General features: G+C 44.1%; 1 protein-coding gene across 1 annotated transcript in view; it reads right to left on the bottom strand.

The window, feature by feature from the left end:
* AOPEP (aminopeptidase O (putative)) overlaps window positions 1-24166 on the bottom strand; it is an 837890-nt gene that overhangs the window by 487918 nt on the left and 325806 nt on the right. The window contains exon 6 of the mRNA XM_077299600.1: window positions 2410-2599. Within this exon, the coding sequence (XP_077155715.1) occupies window positions 2410-2599 (190 nt within the window). The remainder of the gene's footprint in view (window positions 1-2409; window positions 2600-24166) is intronic.

The following is a 24166-nucleotide window of genomic DNA, read 5'->3' as shown; positions in this document are numbered from 1 at the left end:
ACAGACAAATGAAATTCCATTACAAAACGACAGGGCTTGTGTTTTCTGGCAAACATCTCATAATCATAACATAAAATTAGTGCAGTTGAGTCACAACTAAGCAGATCCAACATGATCACATATTCTACTCCATCCCTGCACCAAGTCTTCTCGTTATCAGCGTTATAGCTCTTCGAATGGGCTTAGGTATGGATGTAAAAGCAAGCTTTTTAGGCCTGCATTCTAACTTATTAGAATTCTTAAAATCCATATATTTTTTGCATTTTCTATAAAATATCATAAGTGAACAGCTAATGTATAACTTGTGGTGCTGAGAGGAACAGTTTTAAGTATTTGAAAGTCCTCCATGCACACATTACATAGCTGTTGGCCAAACAACATCTTCAGGTACTTTAAATTCCCTTGATCATTCGGCCATCAGTTAGGTCTCCCAAATCCACCATATACTGGAATGCTCAACGGAGTACTGTTGTGTTCTCTATGAGAGAGACTGCCAGACTCCTCATGCAGGGGATTATCTATGAGCTGTTGGGAAATCCAACAGCTGTGATGCAGAAATACTTGGCACTCATATAGGTGTGTTCAAGAGCTTATTTACCGAGTGTAGAAATTCCAGAAATAAATGAGACATTCCGGTCAATACCTGACCTTCATCAGTCATCTGGATAGAGGAGATCTGTGTGGCAGCACGCTGTGTGGGAGTCTGCAGTGTCCACTGCTAAGACAGAAAGCGCTTGGGGTAATCAACAGGCTGAATCATTTTCTGCTTCAACATCATCATATTAGGGAAGAGTTGGGAGGCCATCATATACATTAGACTGTCGATAGATCCTGCCATCAGCGGATTCGGACAATATTAGTATAATGCTTATGGGGGGCCTTAAGTGTCTTGAATTTGCCTTGTCATAATATTACTTGACTTACTTGGACAGTGACCTGTCAGCAGTCTGCATTATGAATAGCTAATCAGAGCACCACATAAAGACTGCCCACAGCCCCGCCCCAGAGCACGAGCATATCATTGACTCAAAGCTGAAAGTAAACATTAAATAACAACCACAAGACAGATTCAAGACCAAGGTATCATTGTAATCAGTATAACGGCGCCAACCTGACACTGTAGGTTACTGTGCACAATCCTGCTGACAGGTTCCCTTTAACTCTCATTCATTAAAATTCACCTAAGACACAGCCTACCATGCTCAGCATACAAATAATGCAGACAGGATCTGTGTGTTACAAGTATGGGAATTTATAAAAATAATAAAACAAATAACTACAATGCTTAAAAATAGAAAAAAAATATGATGAATCAGATTTATTATTTCTCATTATACTCCTTACAAATTCAGTCAGTGTGTCTCTTGTGCAGCATCACTAAGAGGCAATACTGTTTTAAAGTACGAACAATTAACCACGATTTGCTTTAAAGGGAACCTGTCACCCCATTTTTCGTCTATAAGCTAAGGCCACCACCATCAGCGGCTTATCTACAGCATTCTGGAATGCTGTAGATAAGCCCCCGATGTATCCTGAAAGATAAGAAAAACAAGTTAGATTATACTCACCCAGGGGTGGTCCCGGTGCGGTCCAGTCCGATGGGCGTCGTGGTCCGCGTCCAGCGCCTCCCATCTTCATGCGATAACATCCTCTTCTTTCCTTCCTGTCGCGGCTCCTGCGCAGGCGTACTTTATCTGCTCTGTTGAGGGCAGAGCAAAGTACTGCAATGGGCAGGCGCCGGGAAAGGTCAGAGAAGATGAAGCTGGGAGGTGCCGGACCTGGACCGCGACGCCCATTAGACCGGACCGCCCCTGGGTGAATATAATCTAACTTGTTTTTCTTATCTTTCAGGATACATCAGGGGCTTATCTACAGCATTACAGAATGCTGTAGATAAGCCCCTGATGGTGGTGGCCTTAGCTTATAGGCGAAAAATGGGGTGACAGATTCCCTTTAAAGGGAATCTGTCACCAAGTTTTTGCCACCTAATCTGATAGTACCATAATATAGAGACAGAAACTCTGATTCCAGTGAAGTACCACTTACTGAGCTGCTTGCTGTCATTTTAATAGTAATAGTCATTGGACAACTGCCATGTTGTCCTCCACATTCATGAGCTCTGTATAACCCTGCCTCCAGAACTGATTGGCAGCTTTCTGCCTGTGGAAGCGGTTATACAGAGCTCAGTATCCAGAGAACTGGTAGATCTGTAGCAAATAAAACAGGGTTTTAATCGATACCGAGTTGCTTGGTGCAGTAAGTGACACATCGCTGGAATCAGGGTCTCTGCCCCTACACCATGCTGCTCTAACATGGGGTAGCAAAAACCTAAATACAGGTTCCTTTAACAAGACTTTATTTCAATATGCTTTGTCACACATTAGCATCAGATTTGCTGCAAATGATTACCTTCAGGACTTTTGTTAAGAAAACATCTTCTAGATGTGTGGCAAATCCTTCACTTATCCATTCTTCTGTCCAGTCACGTGCTCCAATGGCCAACCCAAACCAAGCATGTGCGATTTCATGGCAGACACGTGAAATGCAGAGTGGATTTCTTCCAGACAGCACACTTTGTGCTAGATAAATAATGTGTGGGCTGGGTCAGAAAAATAAGGAGCAAATTACATATTGGGCATTAACTTGTTGCAGCATGAACATTTCATCTATTATGTCCTCTTTATTAGCTTTGTCATATCATCATTCACATATGCATGCCAGGTTCTCGCAAGTAAATTTGCAACCCAGAAAATCTTATTATACACTATATACACACACACCCTATCTCATTGTTTTTTAGTATTAAGACATAAAAAGGTAAAACATCTAATCCCTAAACTTTTTTTTTAATTAGTTAAACGCAGATAAACAACAGATGTTGTTACACAGGGCAAATTACACTGTGTCATTAACAAAATCTAGGCTAAAATGCAAAAGCAGTATGTGAAAAATTAAGTACACCCCATGATTCAATAGCTTGTAGAACCACTTTAAGTAATTGTTTTCTGCACAAATACGGTATATCAGTTTTTCACATCGTTCTGGAGAAATTTTCCCCTACTCTTCTTTACACTGAGTGCAAAATTATTATGCAAGTATTTTCTCTATCATCGTTTTTATGCAGATTTTCCTACTCCACGCTGTATAAACTTGAACACTCATTGGTTTGAAGCGCATTAGGTAATTTGTATTTGTGCAATTAGGTATATAAAGAGCAGACATCTTGTTTGAGACACTGTAACAGCGCAGAGAGGCTGCTCCTGACGCTGGCACTGTTAGCAGCAAGATTTTAGCTACTTAGCTAGGTGGTTGCATATCAGTCAGACAGTGTAGCTAGCTAGTTTACAGGGTGGCTGTTAAATTTACCTTCCAGCATTTTTTTGGGGGGGCCACAGACAAAGCCAGCAGAGCACATGTCCTACAAATTTGTTGTGCACTGCTGTGTCCCATGCACGAGTATGAAATTCTAAATACAAAATTTTCAGTAGCTAAATGTGAAACAGCCTGCTGTATCCCACCTTGTTATTTTGTGCTGTGGTGATATGAAACTATCTGCAGACCTATGGCACATTAAAAAAAAACATTATAATTTTTCAGTTGCAAAAAGTTAGACAGCCCATCGTATCACACTTTGTCACTTTGATGGGTTGAAATTAAGCTGCAGAGGTCTGATCCAGAGGCCACAACAATTCTCCTATTCCTAGTGTCATACAGTAGGGGACCTGTCTTTAAAATAGTTTGTAGCATCTAGTGTGTTATAGAGGCCTGATCCAGAGGCCACTAAATTTTTTTTCTGTTCCTAGTGTCATACAGTAGGGACATCTCATAGTCAAATAGTTTGTAGTATCTAGTGTGTTATAGAGGCCTGACACGGAGGCCACCAAAAAATTGCTCTGTTTATTGTGTCGTACAGTAGGGGACTGTTATGACCCCAATGGCGAGGGTCTCAGAGGAACGTGGAAGTCTGCAGAATACAAAAATCCAGCTCATAGGGCAGTGGTAGCTGGGTTGACCATATATCTACTCCTAACGCCAACACTAGAAGTAGCCGGGGATCATTCCTACGTTGATTCTAGATGACACGCTCCAGCCGGAGAATCTAGCTACCCCTAGTAGAGGAAAACAAAAGACCTTTCTTGCCTCCAGAGAAGGGGACCCCAAAGATGGATAGAAGCCCCCCACAAATAATAACGGTGAGGTAAGAGGAAATGACAAACACAGAAATGAACCAGGTTTAGCACAGAGAGGCCCGCTTACTGATAGCAGAATAAAGAAAGGTAACTTATATGGTCAACAAAAACCCTATCAAAATCCACACTGGAAATTCAAGAACCCCCGAACCGTCTAACGGTCCGGGGGGAGAACACCAGCCCCCTAGAGCTTCCAGCAAAGGTCAGGATATATATTTGGAACAAGCTGGACAAAAATACAAAACCAAAACAAAATAGCAAAAAGCAAAAAGCGGACTTAGCTGATATAACTGGAACCAGGATCAGTAGACAAGAGCACAGCAGACTAGCTCTGATAACTACGTTGCCAGGCATTGAACTGAAGGTCCAGGGAGCTTAAATAGCAACACCCTTAACTAACGACCCAGGTGCGGATAAAAGGAATGACAGAAAAACCAGAGTCAAAAAACTAGTAACCACTAGAGGGAGCAAAAAGTAAATTCACAACAGTACCCCCCCCTTAGTGAGGGGTCACCGAACCCTCACCACGACCACCAGGGCGATCAGGATGAGCGGCATGAAAGGCACGAACTAAATCGGCCGCATGAACATCAGAGGCGACCACCCAGGAATTATCCTCCTGACCATAGCCCTTCCACTTGACCAGGTACTGAAGCCTCCGCCTGGAGAGGCGAGAATCCAAGATCTTCTCCACCACGTACTCCAACTCGCCCTCAACCAACACCGGAGCAGGAGGCTCAGCAGAAGGAACTATAGGCACAATGTACCGCCGCAACAAGGACCTATGAAATACATTGTGAATAGCAAACGACACAGGAAGATCCAGACGAAAAGATACAGGATTAAGGATTTCCAATATCTTGTAAGGCCCAATAAAACGAGGTTTAAATTTGGGAGAGGAGACCTTCATAGGAACAAAGCGGGAAGAAAGCCATACCAAATCCCCAACGCGTAGTCGGGGACCCACACCGCGGCGGCGGTTGGCAAAGCGCTGAGCCCTCTCCTGTGACAACTTCAAGTTGTCCACCACATGATTCCAGATCAACTGCAACCTATCCACCACAGAATCCACCCCAGGACAGTCATAAGGCTCCACATGACCCGAAGAAAAGCGAGGATGGAAACCAGAGTTGCAGAAAAAAGGCGAAACCAAGGTGGCGGAACTAGCCCGATTATTAAGGGCAAACTCAGCCAACGGCAAGAATGTCACCCAATCGTCCTGATCAGCAGAGACAAAACACCTCAAATAAGCCTCCAAAGTCTGATTGGTTCGCTCCGTCTGTCCATTAGTCTGAGGATGGAAAGCAGACGAAAACGACAAATCAATGCCCATCCTACTACAAAAGGATCGCCAGAATCTGGAAACGAACTGGGATCCTCTGTCTGACACAATATTCTCAGGGATGCCGTGCAAACGAACCACGTTCTGGAAAAACACAGGAACCAGATCGGAAGAGGAAGGCAGCTTAGGCAAAGGAACCAAATGGACCATCTTTGAGAAGCGATCACATATCACCCAGATAACGGACATGCCCTGGGATAGCGGAAGATCAGAAATGAAATCCATGGAGATATGTGTCCAAGGTCTCTTCGGGACAGGCAAGGGCAAGAGCAAACCGCTGGCACGAGAACAGCAAGGCTTAGCTCGAGCACAAGTCCCACAGGACTGCACAAATGACCGCACATCCCTTGACAAGGAAGGCCACCAAAAGGACCTGGCCACCAGATCTCTGGTGCCAAAAATTCCCGGGTGACCTGCCAACACCGAGGAATGAACCTCGGAAATGACTCTGCTGGTCCACTTATCCGGGACAAACAGTCTGTCAGGTGGACAAGACTCAGGCCTATCAGCCTGAAATCTCTGCAACACACGTCGCAGATCCGGAGAAATAGCTGACAAGATAACTCCATCTTTAAGAATACCAACAGGATCAGCGACTCCAGGAGCATCAGGCACAAAGCTCCTAGAAAGAGCATCGGCCTTCACATTCTTTGAACCTGGTAAATACGAGACAACAAAATCAAAGCGGGAGAAAAACAATGACCAGCGGGCCTGTCTCGGATTAAGGCGTTTAGCAGACTCGAGATACATCAGATTTTTGTGATCAGTCAAGACCACCACACGATGCTTAGCACCCTCGAGCCAATGACGCCACTCCTCAAATGCCCATTTCATGGCCAACAACTCCCGATTGCCCACATCATAATTTCGCTCGGCAGGCGAAAACTTCCTAGAGAAAAAGGCACAAGGTTTCATAACAGAGCAACCAGGGCCTCTCTGCGACAAAACGGCCCCTGCTCCAATCTCTGAAGCATCCACCTCAACCTGAAAGGGAAGTGACACATCGGGCTGGCACAAAACAGGCGCCGAAGTAAACCGGCGTTTCAACTCCTGGAAAGCCTCCACGGCAGCAGGAGCCCAGTTAGCTACATCGGAGCCCTTCTTGGTCATATCCGTCAAAGGTTTCACAATGCTAGAAAAATTAGCGATAAAACGACGGTAGAAGTTAGCGAAACCCAAGAACTTCTGTAGACTCTTAACTGACGAGGGCTGAGTCCAATCAAGAATAGCTCGGACCTTGACTGGGTCCATCTCCACAGCAGAAGGGGAAAAAATGAACCCCAAAAAGGGAACCTTCTGTACACCAAAGAGACACTTTGAGCCCTTGACAAACAAAGAATTTTCACGCAAAATTTTAAAGACCAACCTGACCTGCTCCACATGCGAATCCCAATTATCAGAAAAAAACAAAATATCATCCAGATAAACAATCAAAAATTTATCCAGATACTTCCGGAAAATGTCATGCATAAAGGACTGAAAAACTGAAGGCGCATTGGAGAGCCCAAAAGGCATCACCAAGTACTCAAAATGACCTTCGGGCGTATTGAATGCGGTTTTCCATTCATCACCTTGCTTAATGCGCACAAGGTTGTACGCACCACGAAGATCTATCTTGGTGAACCACTTGGCACCTTTAATCCGGGCAAACAAGTCAGACAACAGCGGTAAAGGATACTGAAATTTGACAGTGATCTTATTTAAAAGCCGATAATCAATACAAGGTCTCAAAGATCCGTCCTTTTTTGCCACAAAAAAGAATCCCGCACCAAGAGGGGAAGAAGACGGACGAATATGTCCTTTCTCTAGAGACTCCTTGATATATGAACGCATAGCGGTATGTTCAGGTACCGACAGATTAAACAGTCTTCCCTTAGGAAATTTACTGCCTGGGATCAAATCTATAGCGCAGTCACAGTCCCTATGAGGAGGCAGTGCACTGGACTCAGACTCACTGAAGACATCCTGATAATCAGACAAATACTCCGGAACTTCCGAAGGCGTAGAGGAAGCAATAGACACAGGCAGGGAATCCCCATGAATACCACGACAGCCCCAACTTGAGACTGACATAGCCTTCCAGTCCAGGACTGGATTATGGGTCTGTAACCATGGCAGCCCTAAAACAACCAAATCATGCATTTTATGTAAAACCAGGAAACGTATCACCTCGCGGTGTTCAGGAGTCATGCACATGGTAACCTGTGTCCAATACTGCGGTTTATTTGCTGCCAATGGCGTAGCATCAATACCCCTAAGAGGAATAGGATTTTCTAATGGTTCAAGAGTAAAACCACAGTGCTTAGCAAATGACAGATCCATAAGACTCAGGGCAGCACCTGAATCTACAAACGCCATGACAGGAAAAGACGACAGTGAGCAAATCAAAGTTACAGACAGAATAAATTTAGGTTGCAAATTACCAACGGTGACAGGACTAACAACCTTAGCTATACGTTTAGAGCATGCTGAGATAATATGTGTAGAATCACCACAGTAGTAGCACAAGCCATTCCGGCGTCTATGAATTTTCCGCTCATTTCTAGTCAGGATTCTATCACATTGCATTAAATCAGGTGTCTGTTCAGACAACACCATGAGGGAATTTGCGATTTTTCTATCACATTGCACCGAATTAGGTGTCTGTTCAGACAACACCATGAGGGAATTTGCGGTTTTGCGCTCCCGCAACCGCCGGTCAATTTGAATAGCCAGTGCCATAGTATCATTCAGACCTGTGGGAATGGGAAAACCCACCATAACATTCTTAATGGCTTCAGAAAGGCCATTTCTAAAATTAGCGGCCAGTGCACACTCGTTCCAATGTGTCAGCACGGACCATTTCCGAAATTTTTGGCAGTACACTTCAGCCTCGTCCTGCCCCTGAGACATAGCCAGCAAGGCCTTTTCTGCCTGAATCTCAAGATTGGGTTCCTCATAAAGTAAACCGAGCGCCAGAAAAAACGCATTAATATCAGCCAATGCCGGATCTCCTGGCGCCAGCGAAAAAGCCCAATCCTGAGGGTCGCCCCGTAAGAACGAAATAACAATTTTTACTTGCTGAGCAGAGTCTCCAGATGAACAGGGTCTCAGGGACAAAAACAATTTACAATTATTCACAAAATTCCTAAACTTAAACCTGTCTCCGGAAAACAGTTCAGGAATTGGTATTTTAGGTTCTGACCTAGGATTACTGATAACATAGTCTTGTATGCCCTGCACACGAGTAGCCAGCTGGTCCACACTTGTAATCAAGGTCTGGACATTCATGTCTGCAGCAAGCATAGCCACTCTGAGGTAAAGGGGAAGAAGAAAAAAAAAAAAAAACTCAGAATCTTCTTTCTTATAATCCCTCTTCTGCAATGCATTAAACATTTAATACTGGCCTGGCAAACTGTTATGACCCCAATGGCGAGGGTCTCAGAGGAACGTGGAAGTCTGCAGAATACAAAAATCCAGCTCATAGGGCAGTGGTAGCTGGGTTGACCATATATCTACTCCTAACGCCAACACTAGAAGTAGCCGGGGATCATTCCTACGTTGATTCTAGATGACACGCTCCAGCCGGAGAATCTAGCTACCCCTAGTAGAGGAAAACAAAAGACCTTTCTTGCCTCCAGAGAAGGGGACCCCAAAGCTGGATAGAAGCCCCCCACAAATAATAACGGTGAGGTAAGAGGAAATGACAAACACAGAAATGAACCAGGTTTAGCACAGAGAGGCCCGCTTACTGATAGCAGAATAAAGAAAGGTAACTTATATGGTCAACAAAAACCCTATCAAAATCCACACTGGAAATTCAAGAACCCCCGAACCGTCTAACGGTCCGGGGGGAGAACACCAGCCCCCTAGAGCTTCCAGCAAAGGTCAGGATATATATTTGGAACAAGCTGGACAAAAATACAAAACCAAAACAAAATAGCAAAAAGCAAAAAGCGGACTTAGCTGATATAACTGGAACCAGGATCAGTAGACAAGAGCACAGCAGACTAGCTCTGATAACTACGTTGCCAGGCATTGAACTGAAGGTCCAGGGAGCTTAAATAGCAACACCCTTAACTAACGACCCAGGTGCGGATAAAAGGAATGACAGAAAAACCAGAGTCAAAAAACTAGTAACCACTAGAGGGAGCAAAAAGTAAATTCACAACAGGGGACATCTGACTTTCAAATTGTTTGTAGCATATATTCTCTTTCATATAGGCCTCATCCACACTCAAACAAGTCTTTCTTCTGTAACTAACGCGATATAGCATGACATATTTCACCTTGGAATTTACTGTCGCTGAAATGCAGCTGTTTGCAGAGGTGGTGCACAGTTTAAAATCTATTTTTTTACTGGTAATACTGTGCTCCTTCCACACTTTCGGAGAAACATGCCTGGGAAAAAGTGAGGCCGTTGTGGAGGGGATTTAGGCTTGATATTCAAGGTGTACGTGGGGTAGGTGGGTAAGGTTAGTGAAAGCACTAATGAACCATCAACGTCACATCCTATGCAAAGACATCTGACAACTTCTGTTACTGGACGGGCTAGTCCACTACCTTTCTTTGGCAGACGCACAGTGGTACGCCTTGTTGAGGTCCAGAAAGAGCATGTGCTGAAGTGGATGGCAAGTGTAGCTTCAAGTGGCCTCTCCTCCTCTTCCTCCACCTCAACATCACACCCAGTACAATCCACAGAGGTGGCACCCAAATTCCCCTTGCTGTCCCAACTCTCCAAACATACAACTGACTGTATGGAACCACAGATGGGTGAGTCTGAAGAGCTGTTCACACATTCTATGCCATGATCATCAGAAGTGTGCTCAAAAGCTTTACAGAGTCAAGAGGAGTAAATCTGCACTGATGCCCCAAATTTTTTTAGCTTGGATACGGGGAAGGACGGTGGAGGAGATGGTGATCCCAGAAGAAGAAGAGGAAGCAGAGGAGGATGCAGAAGGTCTTTAAGTTCAAGAATATCGTCACACAGGCGGATGCGATCGAAGGTGGCTGGTGATAACAGAAACTGTTATTGAAGGTGCAAGATCCGAGGAACAAATGGAGGAGGAAGAGGTGATGGGTGAGTCAGATGAAGAGGATAATCCTCCCCTCTCTGTTGTTAGTAGGTGGCAGGAGGGGATGGAGGAAACAAGCCGCTTTGTTACCCAGCCACCAAAAGAGCATGGGCTTGGACCTCATGATAGAGCCCGACATACGAGTGCCTTCTTGTTGCACTATCTGCAACATGATCCCCGTATAGTTACGATTAGGAATAATGCTGACTACTGGGTTGCCACTTTATTAGATCCACGTTATAAAACCAAATTTTGCAAGATGCTTCCTGCCCTAGAAATGGACCCACGAATGCTGGAGTATCGAAACATGCTTTTACAAAACCTTAAGAGAACTTTTCTCCAAGACACAGTTAGCATTGCAGCTCTAGACTTCCAACCTCCGGCACATCAATTTGTCAATGCCAAAACATTAAACCAATAAATACGGCCCCTTAAAGTGACGCTTCCCTACATATATAAATACCAAAAAAAAGAAAAGCACAAATGGAAGCACCGTCACAGTATTAAAAACTGATAGATTTTATTAAAGGTCAATTGACACAAACATTGTAAATAAATATTTATATAAAAGAGTGATATGATACCATCCTCTGGGGAACAACATACAGTCTGAGACCACAGGTGCACGGCCCTATACAGCAATCATATATATGCTCAAAAAGACACTCAGAGTAAAAAAAGGTAAATATATATAGTTCCTATCAAAAAATGTCCATTGGTTTAACTTATATATTAGTTCATGGTGGGGATTCACCCCTTACCACAGTATGCCTGGATCAATGCATAGGGGAACTATAGATGTATAAAGTAAAGTGCCAAGTGCTTTAAAGAGCTCACTAGTATTTCTGCCAATAGTCTATCTGGAATCATAGTGGTAGTATAAATAAGAGGCTAGTAAAAGCACCATGCCCACTATCAAGCTTGTAATACCGGCATGAATAATGAAAGCTATACATAACCTGCACGTGTAGTCCTGACAACCCCAACGCGCGTTTCGCGTCTTGCTTCTTCCGGGGGAGTATGTGTATGGGGTAGTACTCCCCCGGAAGAAGCAAGACGCGAAATGCGTGTTGGGGTTGTCAGGACTACACGTGCAGGTTATGTATAGCTTTCATTATTCATGCCGGTATTACAAGCTTGATAGTGGGCATGGTGCTTTTACTAGCCTCTTATTTATACTACCACTATGATTCCAGATAGACTATTGGCAGAAATACTAGTGAGCTCTTTAAAGCACTTGGCACTTTACTTTATACATCTATAGTTCCCCTATGCATTGATCCAGGCATACTGTGGTAAGGGGTGAATCCCCACCATGAACTAATATATAAGTTAAACCAATGGACATTTTTTGATAGGAACTATATATATTTACCTTTTTTTACTCTGAGTGTCTTTTTGAGCATATATATGATTGCTGTATAGGGCCGTGCACCTGTGGTCTCAGACTGTATGTTGTTCCCCAGAGGATGGTATCATATCACTCTTTTATATAAATATTTATTTACAATGTTTGTGTCAATTGACCTTTAATAAAATCTATCAGTTTTTAATACTGTGACGGTGCTTCCATTTGTGCTTTTCTTTTTTTTGGTATTTAATGCCAAAACATTAGCAGCAGCAGCGGAGGTGGAAGAAGCAATTTCTGTGAGTCCTTTGACACTTTTTTCAGATCAACTCGTGCACCAGCACAACAAAATCCAAGTCTTATACTGTACGTGGTGAACGAATGGAGAGGATGGTGCAGGAATATCTAGAACTAAATATCAATACCATCAGGGAGGGTTTACATAGTAACATAGTTAGCAACACAGTTCAACCTATACTCTGTCAGAATAAATCCCCAGATCTACAGTACGTCCTTCTAAAGAACCTAATAACTGTAAGATATAATATTGTTATGCTCCAGGAAGATATCCAGGCCTCTCTTGAACCCCTCGACTGAGCTCACCATCATCACCGCCTCAGGCAAGGAATTCCAGACTCTCACTGCCCTACCAGTAAAGAATCCTCTTCTATGTTGGTGGAAAAACCTTCTCTCCTCCAGACACAGAGAATGCCCGCTTGGACCATCACCTTCCTTGGTATAAACAGATCCTCGGAGAGATATTTGTATTGTCCCCTTATATACTTAAACATCATTATTAGATCGCCCCTCAGTCAACTTTTTTCTAGACTAAATAATCATAACTTTCCTAATCTCTCTGGGTATTGTAGTTCCCACATCCCCTTTATTAATTTTGTTGCCTTCCTTTGTACTCACTCTAGTGCCATTACACTTTCCTGAGCACCGGTGCCCAAAGCTGTACGCAGTACTCCATGTGTGGTCTAACCAGGGATTTGTACAGAGGCAGTATAATTCTCTCATCATATGTATCCAGACCTCTTTTAATGCACCCCATGATCCTGTTTGCCTTGGCAGCTGCTGCCTGGCACTGGCTGCTCCATGTAAGTTTATCATTAACTAGGATCCCCAAGTCATTTTTCATGTCAGATTAACCCAGTGGTTTCCCGTTCAGTGTATAATGGTGATATTGATTCCTTCTTCTCATGTGTACAACCTTACATTTATCATTGTTAAACCACATCTGCCACCTTTCGGCCCAAGTTTCCAACTTATCCAGATCTGTAGCAGAATACTATCTTCTCTTGTATTGACTGCTTCACATTGTTTTATATCATCTGCAAATATCGATATTTTACTGTGTAAACCTTCTACCAGATCGTTAATAAATATGTTGAAGAGAATGGGCCCCAACACCGACCCCTGCGGTACCCCCACTGGTCACAGCGACCCAGTTATAGAATATACCATTTATAACCACCCTCTGCTTTCTATCACTAAGCCAGTTACTTACCCATTTACACACATTTTCCCCCAGACCCAGCATTCTCATTTTGTGCACCAACCTCTTGTGTGACACTGTATCAAACGCTTTGGAAAAATCAAGATAAACCACGTCCAGTCTATAGCTTACCTTTTCATAAAAACTGATTAGATTGGTTTGACAGGAGCAATTCCTCATAAACCCATGCTGATATGGAGTTAAACAGTTATTCTCATTGAGATAATCCAGAATAACATCCCTTAGAAACCCTTAAAATATTTTACCAACAATAGATGTTAGACTTACTGGCCTATAATTTCCAGGTTCACTTTTAGAGCCCTTTTTGAATATTGGTACAACATTTGCTATGCGTCAGTCCTGTGAAACAGACCCTGTCGCTATAGAGTACCTAAATATAAGAAATAATGACTTGTCTTTTACATTACTTAGTTCTCTTAGTACTTGCGGGTGTATGCCATCTGGACCCGGAGATTTATTTTTTTTTAATATTATTTAGCTGGTTTCACACCTCTTCTTGGGTTACATTGGTGACCCCAAATATAGGGTTTTCCTTGTCTCTCGGCATTTCAACTAGCATTTCATTTTACACCGTGAATACCGTGGAGAAGAAGGTGTTTAATATACTAGCTTTTTCCTCATCATCTACAACCATTCTTTCCTCACAATTTTTTGAGGGGCCTACAGTTTTCACATTTTGGTCTTCCAAAATTGAATAGTGGCCTGAACTCGCCTACTACTATTTCTAATGTGGTGAAATTTATTCCACTTTGGTATTGTCTGCAATTATTTTTGGAAATGTGAACACTCCTGGTTGGGTGTCCATCTGCTGTATTGGGTGTAGTGAAAGACCTGTCACTCCCCTTTATACTTTTTCTACTGTGATCAAATTGATGCCACTTTTGTGGTGTCTGGCAGTAATATTTTGAAATGTGAACACTCCTTGTTGGGTGTCCATCTGCTGGATTGGGTGTAGTAGAAGACCTGTCGGTCCCTATTATACTATTTCTACTGTGGTGAAATTGTTGCCACTTTGGTGGTATAAGGCCTTCATTTCTTTACATGTTGTGAGACAGTGACCGACACTGTTGTAAATGGCCGGTATGTGTCGCAGAGGAGGAGATCCTCTGCGCTGTAAGCCTGAAATGTTGCTCTGGGACCTGTAGTTGCACAATCCTTGTTTTTGCTTATATTAGGGGGGCTTACAGGGTTAGCTGGAGAGCTGGGTGGGACTGGCTAAGAACATACACCTACCACCCAATGGGGGTGGTTTCAGCTACATAATGTGACCTTGGTTTGGGTCACATGTTCCAGGTTGTAAGGTCCTGTATGAGGTCAGGCCTGTGTGTTAGAAGGTCCTATGTGTGGACAGACTTCCTGAAGAGCACATGGTGAGGCCGTGTACCTGGAAGATCTCTGCAATGGAATGCCCTGTCAGTGGACCGGATTCCTGAATAGCACATGGAGAGACCATGGACCTGGATGGTCGATGTGTTGGAAGGTCCTGCAGGTGGACTGGATTCCTGATTAGCACAGGATGAAACCATTTACTCACAGAGTCTGTCATGGCACTGTTTTGGGGAAGCTACGGATCTTCTGAGGGTCTGGACTGTCGGGAATGCCATTGTCCCAAGGCATTGGATGAGATGGTGATCCCAGTAAGGCAGGTTCCCTAGAAGCCAGGACTGACGAGGGGTCAGTGTGTGGAGCTGGAGCTCCTGTAAGGTAACTCCAGACAAGGGAGTTATAGTAAGGGCAGACAAGTATCTGCCATTGGATCAGACTGTTGGTGCTTTTTATGTTCCGTGGATGTTAATGAACTGTCCGGTGGGCGGTCGCCCATGGTAACTGGATTAAGAGAAATCTGGCTTATTTAGGGACCGTGATTCAAAGCCGTATACTATGAAGTGGCATGGACTATGTGAGGTCTGTGATGTGTAACATGGCCTACAGAGGTTTATGAGTTGCATAATAAACTGCATAGACTGTTTTGGGAGAAAAACATGCATATGTGCCTTCACCCGTTGCCAAGCGAGTGTCCCCCAAAACATGCAGTAAGTGCTGCACTGCAATGTGAACACTCCTTGTTGGGTGTCCATCTGCTGCATTGGGTGTAGTGGAAGACCTGTAGGTCCCTATTATACTATTTCTACTGTCGTGAAATTGATGCCACTTCTGTGGTGTTTGCCAATAATTTTTGGAAATCTGAACACTCTTGGTTGGGTGCCCATCTGCTGGATTGGGTGTAGTGGAAGACCTCTTGGTCCCTATTATACTATTTCTACTATGGTGAAATTGATGCCATTTTGGTGGTGTCTGCCAATAATTTTTGGAAATGTGAATATTCCTTGTTGGGTCTCCTTCATGTTCATGTTGCTTGTAGCAGTAGGCCTCAGAGACCATAAGCCCTACCCTCCTTGGACTCAACTACCCGTATTACTTTCCTTAAATTTTTCTGAAAATGGTAGTCTAGAAAACTGATATTCGTGTTACCTGAGTGTGGCTCAGCATGAAAGCAGGTAGAGGCGTTGCATGTGGTATCAGGGCTCCCAGCAAAGTGGTCCTGATACCACAGCTTTCAATTGAAAGCTGTAAATGCTGTCCCAGACCCCAATACCTAATGCCTGGTTGATTGCTGCAGTGCCATGCTAAAATCTGTACTGTAGGTGAATTGAGGCCACTTTTCTGGTGTCTGCCCCTAATTTGATGTGTTTTGGGAGCATTTGTGGACTTTATAAAGTGTTGTGCATGTGTTTGTTTTTGCCTCCCATTGAGATGAATGGCATTCGGTAATGTTCGGCGAATATTTGACGAATTACTCAGCGAATATTGGACGAATTACTCAGCGAATATTGCAAATTCGACGAACATAATCTGAACCGAACATTGAAATATTCGCTCATCTCTATACCCTAGGATTCCAAGAAAGCTCTAATTTCTTTGAGAGTGTGTTAGCCAGTTCTGAATTATGTCCTCTTTAATGATCTGGGGTTTGATTTTGCTTGTACCTACTACATTTCCAAGGCATTTGGCCTCCGTTTTCCCCACTGCACATTCTTTTGGATTTATAGAGAATCTTGCCTTCCTTAGAGCACCAAACACCGCCTGGATCTTTCCCAGATGGGTTAGCCAATCCGGGTTGAAGATTACGATATCGTCCAGGTATGCCGCAGCATATTTATTATGGGGTGCAATGATTTGGAAGCAACCGTCAGGCGTAGAGAAAGCAGTCATCTCCTTGGCTGCTTGTAACATGGGGATTTGCCAATATCATTTGTTAGATCCAATGTGGTTATGTACCTTGTCAGTCTAAGTCTCTCGATCAGCTCATCGACACTCGGCATCGGATATGCATTGAACTCGGAGACTTCAGTTAGCTTCCGATAATCATTACAGAATCTCCATTTTCCATCAGGTTTTGGATGAAGGACAATTGGGTTAAACCACCAGCTCTTTGATTTTTCAATGACTCTGTGATTCAGCTTAGGCTACTTTCACACTTGCGTTTTTTTTTAATCCATCGCAATCCGTTGTTTTGGGAAAAAAACAGATCCTGCAAATCAAATGTGCCCGCAGAATGCGTTTTTTGCCCATAGACTTGTATTGCAGACGGATCGCGACGTATGGCCATACGTCGCGTCCGTCATGCACTGGATCCATCGTGTTTTGGCGGACCGTCGGCACCGAAAAACATTCAATGTAACGTTTTTTCGAACATCGCGTCCGCCATTTTCTACCGCGCATGCGCTTCTGAAACTCCGCCCCCTCCTTCCCGGACTTTAGAATGGGCAGTGGATGCGTCGAACAACTGCATCCGCTGCCCACGTCGTGCATAATTTTCACAACGTGCGTCGGTACGTCGCGCCGATGCTTAGCGACCGACCCGTACCGACGCAAGTGTGAAAGAAGCCTTACTCTTCACTTCATTTGAGAACAGTTCTTGATGGGCCTCTGGAATTCGGTAGGGTTTCAAATTCACCCGCAGATGGGGTTTCATCAGAATCTCGTGTTCTATGACATTTGTACACCCAGGTAAATCTGAGAACAGGTCCTGGTTTTGCTGCAGCAATTCCCGACATTGTTATTTTTGGGCCTTCGAGAATGTGTCAGCTATTGTGACATTTTCAATATCCCCTTCTGGCTTAACCAGCAAACATGGAGTTTCAATGGGGACCGTTTCTTGCCATGCCTTGATGGGTAGTGGCACGAGGGGATTTCAGAAGTGAGAGGTGGGAGCGGTTAACTGTCAGGCACGTGAGACAGGACATGCAATACCCAAGAATTTCTCGGGGACATCCGGGTCAATACAACCTCCGTCTGACCCATTCTTGGGTTTTGTCGACACCCAGATGATCACCCAAGATACGAGAATGAGCCGTGTCCAACATCCTCTATCTATAGCAGTGTTTCTCAACTCCAGTCCACAAGACCCACTAACAGGTCAAGTTTTCAGGATATCCTTAGTATTGCACAGGTGATAATTTCATCACCTGCTCAAGCATTAATTCTATCACCTATGCAATACTAAGGAAATCCTGAAAACATGACCTGTTGGTGGGTCTTGAGGACTGGAGTTGAGAAACAGTTATCTATGGAATCCTGGTACCAATAATTGCTTCTGACCTTCGTAAACCGGTAAAATAAGTACCTACACATCATAAAATTAGGAAATCTGGTGTCAGCCCCTGGCTCCTGTGTTATGCAGTTTATAACCGTTACCTTATTGAATGCTTTTTTAGAGTTAGGTCCCTATATAAGGTGTTCTCAAAATTTTCTCTGGTCACCCCTATCTCAGGAATACCTGCCTCTGGGGATAGCACCTCTTCATCTCCAACCATTACACAGAAGTGAAACCCGTGAGGCTCTGGGGTTAAGTCTTTTTTAGGACCAACCTGTCTTTTACCTGAGTATCGGAAGGTCTCTGCCCCTCCAGCAGAAATCCCAAAACAAAACAAAGTCCTGGCCTACTTGGATGCAATAAATCCTGCTCCACGCCAACCTCATGGGACGCAATACCTCGGGCCGACTCAATGGCCACTGGACAGTCTTTAGCAGGGGTGTCAAACTGCATTCCTCGAGGGCCTCAAACCATGCGTGTTTTCAAGATTTCCTTCTCATTGCACAAGGTGCTGGAATCATTCTGTGCAGGTGATTAAATGATCACCTGTGCAATACAAGGAAATCCTGAAAACATGACCTGTTTGCAGCCCTTGAGGAATGCAGTTTGACTCCCCTGGTCTTTAGCATCCATGTGAATGCAGCAGATGACCACTTTCTTCCCAGGGATCAATTAGTGATGGAGTGTTGTCCTCATGAGAATCACTAAACTCCATTAGTCTAGCAGTCCAGTCATTTGCAGACTATTCCCTTTTACAGGTCAAACTTGGGGCTCCTCGCTGGGTGGACAGTTCACACTGCAAGCTTGATATTTGCAGAATGAACACCGGCGTCCCATTCTACAGTCCATTTGCTCAGTCGTCAGGGGACAATGCGCAGCTATATAACATAGTAACATAGTTATTAAGGTTGAAGGAAGACGTTAAGTCCATCTAGTTCAACCCATAGCCTAACCTAACATGCCGTAACATGTTGATCCAGAGGAAGGCAAAAAAAACCCATGTGGCAAACAGTAAGCTTCACATTGGGGGAAAAAATTCCTTCCCGACGCCACATACGGCAATCAGATTAGTTCCCTGGATCAATGCAATATCAAGGAAACTAGAGTATATAACCTGTAACATTATGCTTTTCCAGAAAGGTATCCAGTACCCTCTTAAATTTTAGTAGGGAATCACTCAGTACAACATCATACGGCAGAGAGTTCCATAGTCTCACTGCTCTTTCAGTAAAGAACCTGCATTTGTGATTACGCTTAAACCTTCTTTCCTCCAGACGTAGAGAATGCCCCCTTGTCCCTGTCTCAGGTCTATGAGTAAAGAGGTCATTTGAAAGGTCTTTGTACTGTCCCCTCATATATTTATACATTAAAACAAGATCAACCCTTAGTCTTCGTTTTTCCAAACTAAATAACCCCTCTAGTGTAATAAACTGTCTTAGTATTGTATACCCCCCAATAATCTGATAACCTTGGTTGCTCTTCTCTGCACCCGCTCTAGCTCAGTTTTGTCTTTCTTATACACCGGAGACCAGAACTGTACACAGTATTCTAAGTGTGGTCGAACTAGTGGCTTGCATCTTGTATATAGGTAAAATTATGTTCTCCTCATGAGCATCTATGCCTCTTTTAATGCATCCCATTATTTTATTTGCCTTTGTAGCAGCTGCCTGACACTGGCCACTGAATATGAGTTTGTCATCCACTCATACTCCCAGGTCTTTTTCATTGACGGTTTTGCCCAGAGTTTTAGAATTAAGCACATATTTATACATCTTATTACTTCTACCCAAGTGCATGACCTTACATTTATCCCCATTAAAGCTCATTTGCCATTTATCAGCCCAAGCTTCTAGTTTACATAAATCCTCCTGTAATATAAAATTGTCCTCCTCTGTATTGATTACCCTGCAGAGTTTAGTGTCATCTGCAAATATTGAAATACTACTCTGTATGCCCCCTACAAGGTCAATGATAAATATGTTAATAAGAAGCGGGCCTAATACTGACCCCTGCGGTACCCCACTGCTAACCGCGACCCAGTCTGAGTGTGCTCCATTAATAACCACCATTTGTTTCCTATTCCTGAGCCAGCTCTTAACCCACTTACACATATTTTCACCTATCTCCATTGTTATCATTTTATGTATCAACCCTTTGTGTGGCACCGTATCAAAAGCTTTTGAAAAGTCCATATACACTACGTCCACTGGGTTCCCTTGGTCCAGTCCGGAACTTACCTCTTCATAGAAACTTATCAGATTAGTCTGACAGCAACAGTCCCTCGTAAACCCGTGCTGATACTGGGTCATGAGGTTTTTCTTCTTCAGATACTCCTGTATAGAATCTCTAAGAATACCTTTGAAGATTTTACCCACAGTAGAGGTTAAGCTTACTGGCCTATAATTTCCAAGTTCAGTTTTTGTCCCCTTTTTGAATATTGGCACCACATTTGCTATACGCCAGTGCTGTGGTACAGACCCTGTTATTATGGAGTCTTTAAAGATTAAAAATAATGGTTTATCAATGACTGTACTTATTTCCTGTAGTACTCGAGGGTGTATCCCATCTGGGCTCGGAGATTTGTCAATTTTAGTGATTTTTAGATGCCGCCGTACGTCCTGCACTGTTAAGTAGGTGACATTTAATGGGGAATTTTTTTTATCACTGATCAGATTGTCTGCCATGGGATTTTCTTGTGTAAATACTGTTGAAAAAAAGTCATTTAGCATCTTGGCTTTTTCCTCATCCACCATTTCACCCAGACTATTTTTAAGGGGCCCAACACTATCATTTTTTAGTTTCTTACTATTTATGTAGTTAAAGAATGTTGGAAATGTTATTTATTAACTATTTTGTGTGACATATCTCTCTGATTTAAGGGCATAAAAATTCAAAGTTTGAAAATTGCAACATTTAAAAAATTTTCACCATATTTCCATTTTTTCATAAATAAACGCAAGACATTTTACCACTAACATGAAGTATGATATGTCACAAAAAAACAAACTCAGAATCAGCGGGATCCGTTAAAGCGTTCCAGAGTTATAACCTCATAAAGTGACAGTGGTCAGAATTGTAAAAATTGGCTCGGTCATTAAGCTGCAAATTGGCTCCATCACTAAGGGGTTAAGGATGATTTTACATATAGACACCCCCCCCCCCCCTCGCTTAACTGTACAGTCATTTCTGAACAGGCTATAGCCCTGTAAGTGAACAGCCCAGTCATGGCTCTCATCCAGCCATGTCTCAGATATTCCCACCATGACATAATTATGATCCAACAAAACGAATTCTAATTCCTCCATTTTGTTGGAGAGGCTTCTGGTATTAGTATACATACACTTTATGTATCTCTCTGTACCTCTGTTACATCCGGTCCCGGTCCCGTACCTTCGCGGGGTCCCCGTTGGGACTCCCACTCTGTGCTGGCCCCACGCTGTCCTGCTGCAGCCTATGTTTCCTCTCTTCCCCCTGCTTCCTGATGCGCGGCCAGCAGGTTCTCAGGTAGAGTGCTTATGTCGCGCGTGTGCTTCCGATCTCTTAAAGAGACAGCGCACATTTTTCAAAAAGTACTTCTGACCAATGGCGTGTAAGTAATTATTATTTCTAGCCCCTCCGCTATAGGGACAGTGCCAGAGCAACAAGTATCTTCTATTGCTAGCTTCCGGTTTAGGCAAGTATGTGCTTTATCTTCTGAAGTGTTCTGCCAGTGCTCTGCTTACACTGTTTGTCTCCGCAGACTATCAGCTACCTGTTACCTGGCTATCCTGGACAACGACCGTTCTGTCTATGCCAGTTCCGTCACGTTCTGCCATTCAGCCATCCGTACCTATGGACAATGCCAGTACCACCTATGTCAGCTCCACGACATCTGTTAACCCTGCTTGTCCGTCCCAATGGGACAGCTACCACGTGTCTGGGGTCTAACTGGCGGTATCACCCGTGTCCCCCAGGCATTCCATTCAGACCCTGTGCGAGGGGACTTACCAAGGGTGCTTGGGGCTCATGTAGTCATGCCCCCTTCGGAGCCCCCGGACTGTGGTCCCGAGGTTCCACAAAAATATCAATAAAAAACAAATGTGAACTTCACCACCTGTGCCTCCGCTTCCATTCGTTACAACTCTAATCTTTCTTAAATTATTAACTGTACTGCTAACTCCACCCCTCATGCCACCCCCACCCCCAATTTCATTATTTGTGCCCAGGTCTCTATCTGCATTATCTTCCCCGCCTATAAAATGAATACCCTCCCCCAATCCCTAGTTTAAACACTCCTCCAACCTTCTAGCCATTTTCTCCCCCAGCACAGCTGCAGCCTCCCCATTCAGGTGCAGCCCGTCCCTAGCGTAGAACCTATAGCCAACTAAGAACTCAGCGCAGTTCTCCAGGAACCCTAACCCCTCCTTCCTACACCAATTCTTGAGCCACTTATTAACCTCCCTAATCTCCCGTTGCCTCTCTGGCGTGGCACTTGGTACAGGCAGTATTTCAGAAAATACTACCTTGGAGGTCCTTGCTTTAAGCTTGCAGCCTAATTCCCTGAAATCATCTTTAAGGACCTTCCACCTACCTCTAACTTTGTCATGTGTGCCAATGTGCACCATAACTGCTGGGTCCTCACCAGACCCTCGCAGTAATCTGTCAACCCGATCAGCGATGTGTCGAATCGAGCACCATATGAGCTGGGCTGTGACATCTCTGGCAAATTACATCCTCGGATGAGACACTCGACATGACCTCCATCACCCCCTTGAACTTTTGATGATTCACTCCCTTTTTAGCCTCCACCCCCGAATGGGACTCACAGTATGGAGCGGGATGCCTTCCTAATGAACCGGCGACCACCTGATACCTTTCAACCAGTCCAACCAAGTCATTGGATCTCCCTGGGCAACCCAAGTCTGCATCGGGCTCGTAAGCAAGTGCACGAATCGGTTCACTAAAAATCGCTCTACCATCTGAACTGGGATAGAGGACTTCAATTGCAACCACCTTTGGACAAGGTGCAGCAAATCAAACATTTGGGAGAAAAGGGGTTTGTCACAGTGATATACCCAGCGGTGGATCCATTGTGCCCTCACAGACATTGTCACCCTGAAGCACGCCAAAATTTCCAATTTCAATTTCACATATTCTTTGGCATCCTGTAAGGCTAAATCATAGTAGGCCTTTTGTGGCTCCCCTGTTAACTAAGGCACCAGGACTTCATCCCACTGCTCTGGCGGCAGTTTCTCCCTTTTGTCGACCCTTTAAAAAAATGGTCATAAAGGCCTCCATATCATCTCCCGGTATGATTTTCTGAAAGGCTCTACTCACTGCCTTCCAGATAAAAAACTGATGAGCTGACCATGGAGTCAAAGCTGCCACTGTTCCATGAACTGCCTCTGTGAGTAATTCAATCTGCTGCTGTTGTCGGTTCTGTTGCTGATGCTGTTGCATATGCAGCTTATTTAATTCCTGTTGTGTCAGCTGTTGTTGTTGTTGCTTCTGCAGCTGTTATATAAGCAGCTTACTTGTCTCATGTTGTGCCAACTGTTTAAGGTGTTTAATCAGGTGGCTCTCTGACGTAGGGTACCGTCTCACAGTGGCACTTTGGTCGCTACGACGGCACGATCCGTGACGTTCCAGCGATATACTTACGATCTCGCTGTGACTCACACGCTACTGCGATCAGGGACCCCGCTGAGAATCGTACGTCGTAGCAGATCGTTTGAAACTTTCTTTCGTCGTCAGATCACCCGCTGTCATCGCTGGATCGTCGTGTGTGACGCCGATCCAGCGATGTGTTCACTTGTAACCAGGGTAAATATCGGGTTCTAAGCGCAGGGCCGGGGGACGTGACAGACATCAGAAGGTGAGTATGTAGTGGTTTTTTTTTAACTTTTACAATGGTAACCAGGGTAAATATCTGGATACTAAGTGCGGCCCTGCACTTAGTAAGCCGATGTTTACCCTGGTTACCAGGGTGTTGCAGGGGGACTTCGGCATCGTTGAAGACAGTTTCAATGATGCCGAAGTCGTTCCCCTGATCGTTGGTCGCTGGAGAGAGCTGTCTGTGTGACAGCTCCCCAGCGACCAAACAACGACTTACCAACGATCACACGATCACGGCCAGG

Source organism: Ranitomeya variabilis, chromosome 1 (genome assembly GCF_051348905.1).
Source record: "Ranitomeya variabilis isolate aRanVar5 chromosome 1, aRanVar5.hap1, whole genome shotgun sequence".
NCBI lineage: Eukaryota > Metazoa > Chordata > Amphibia > Anura > Dendrobatidae > Ranitomeya > Ranitomeya variabilis.
Note: the sequence above shows the minus strand (reverse complement) of the source record. Positions and strands in the feature narration are given on the sequence as shown.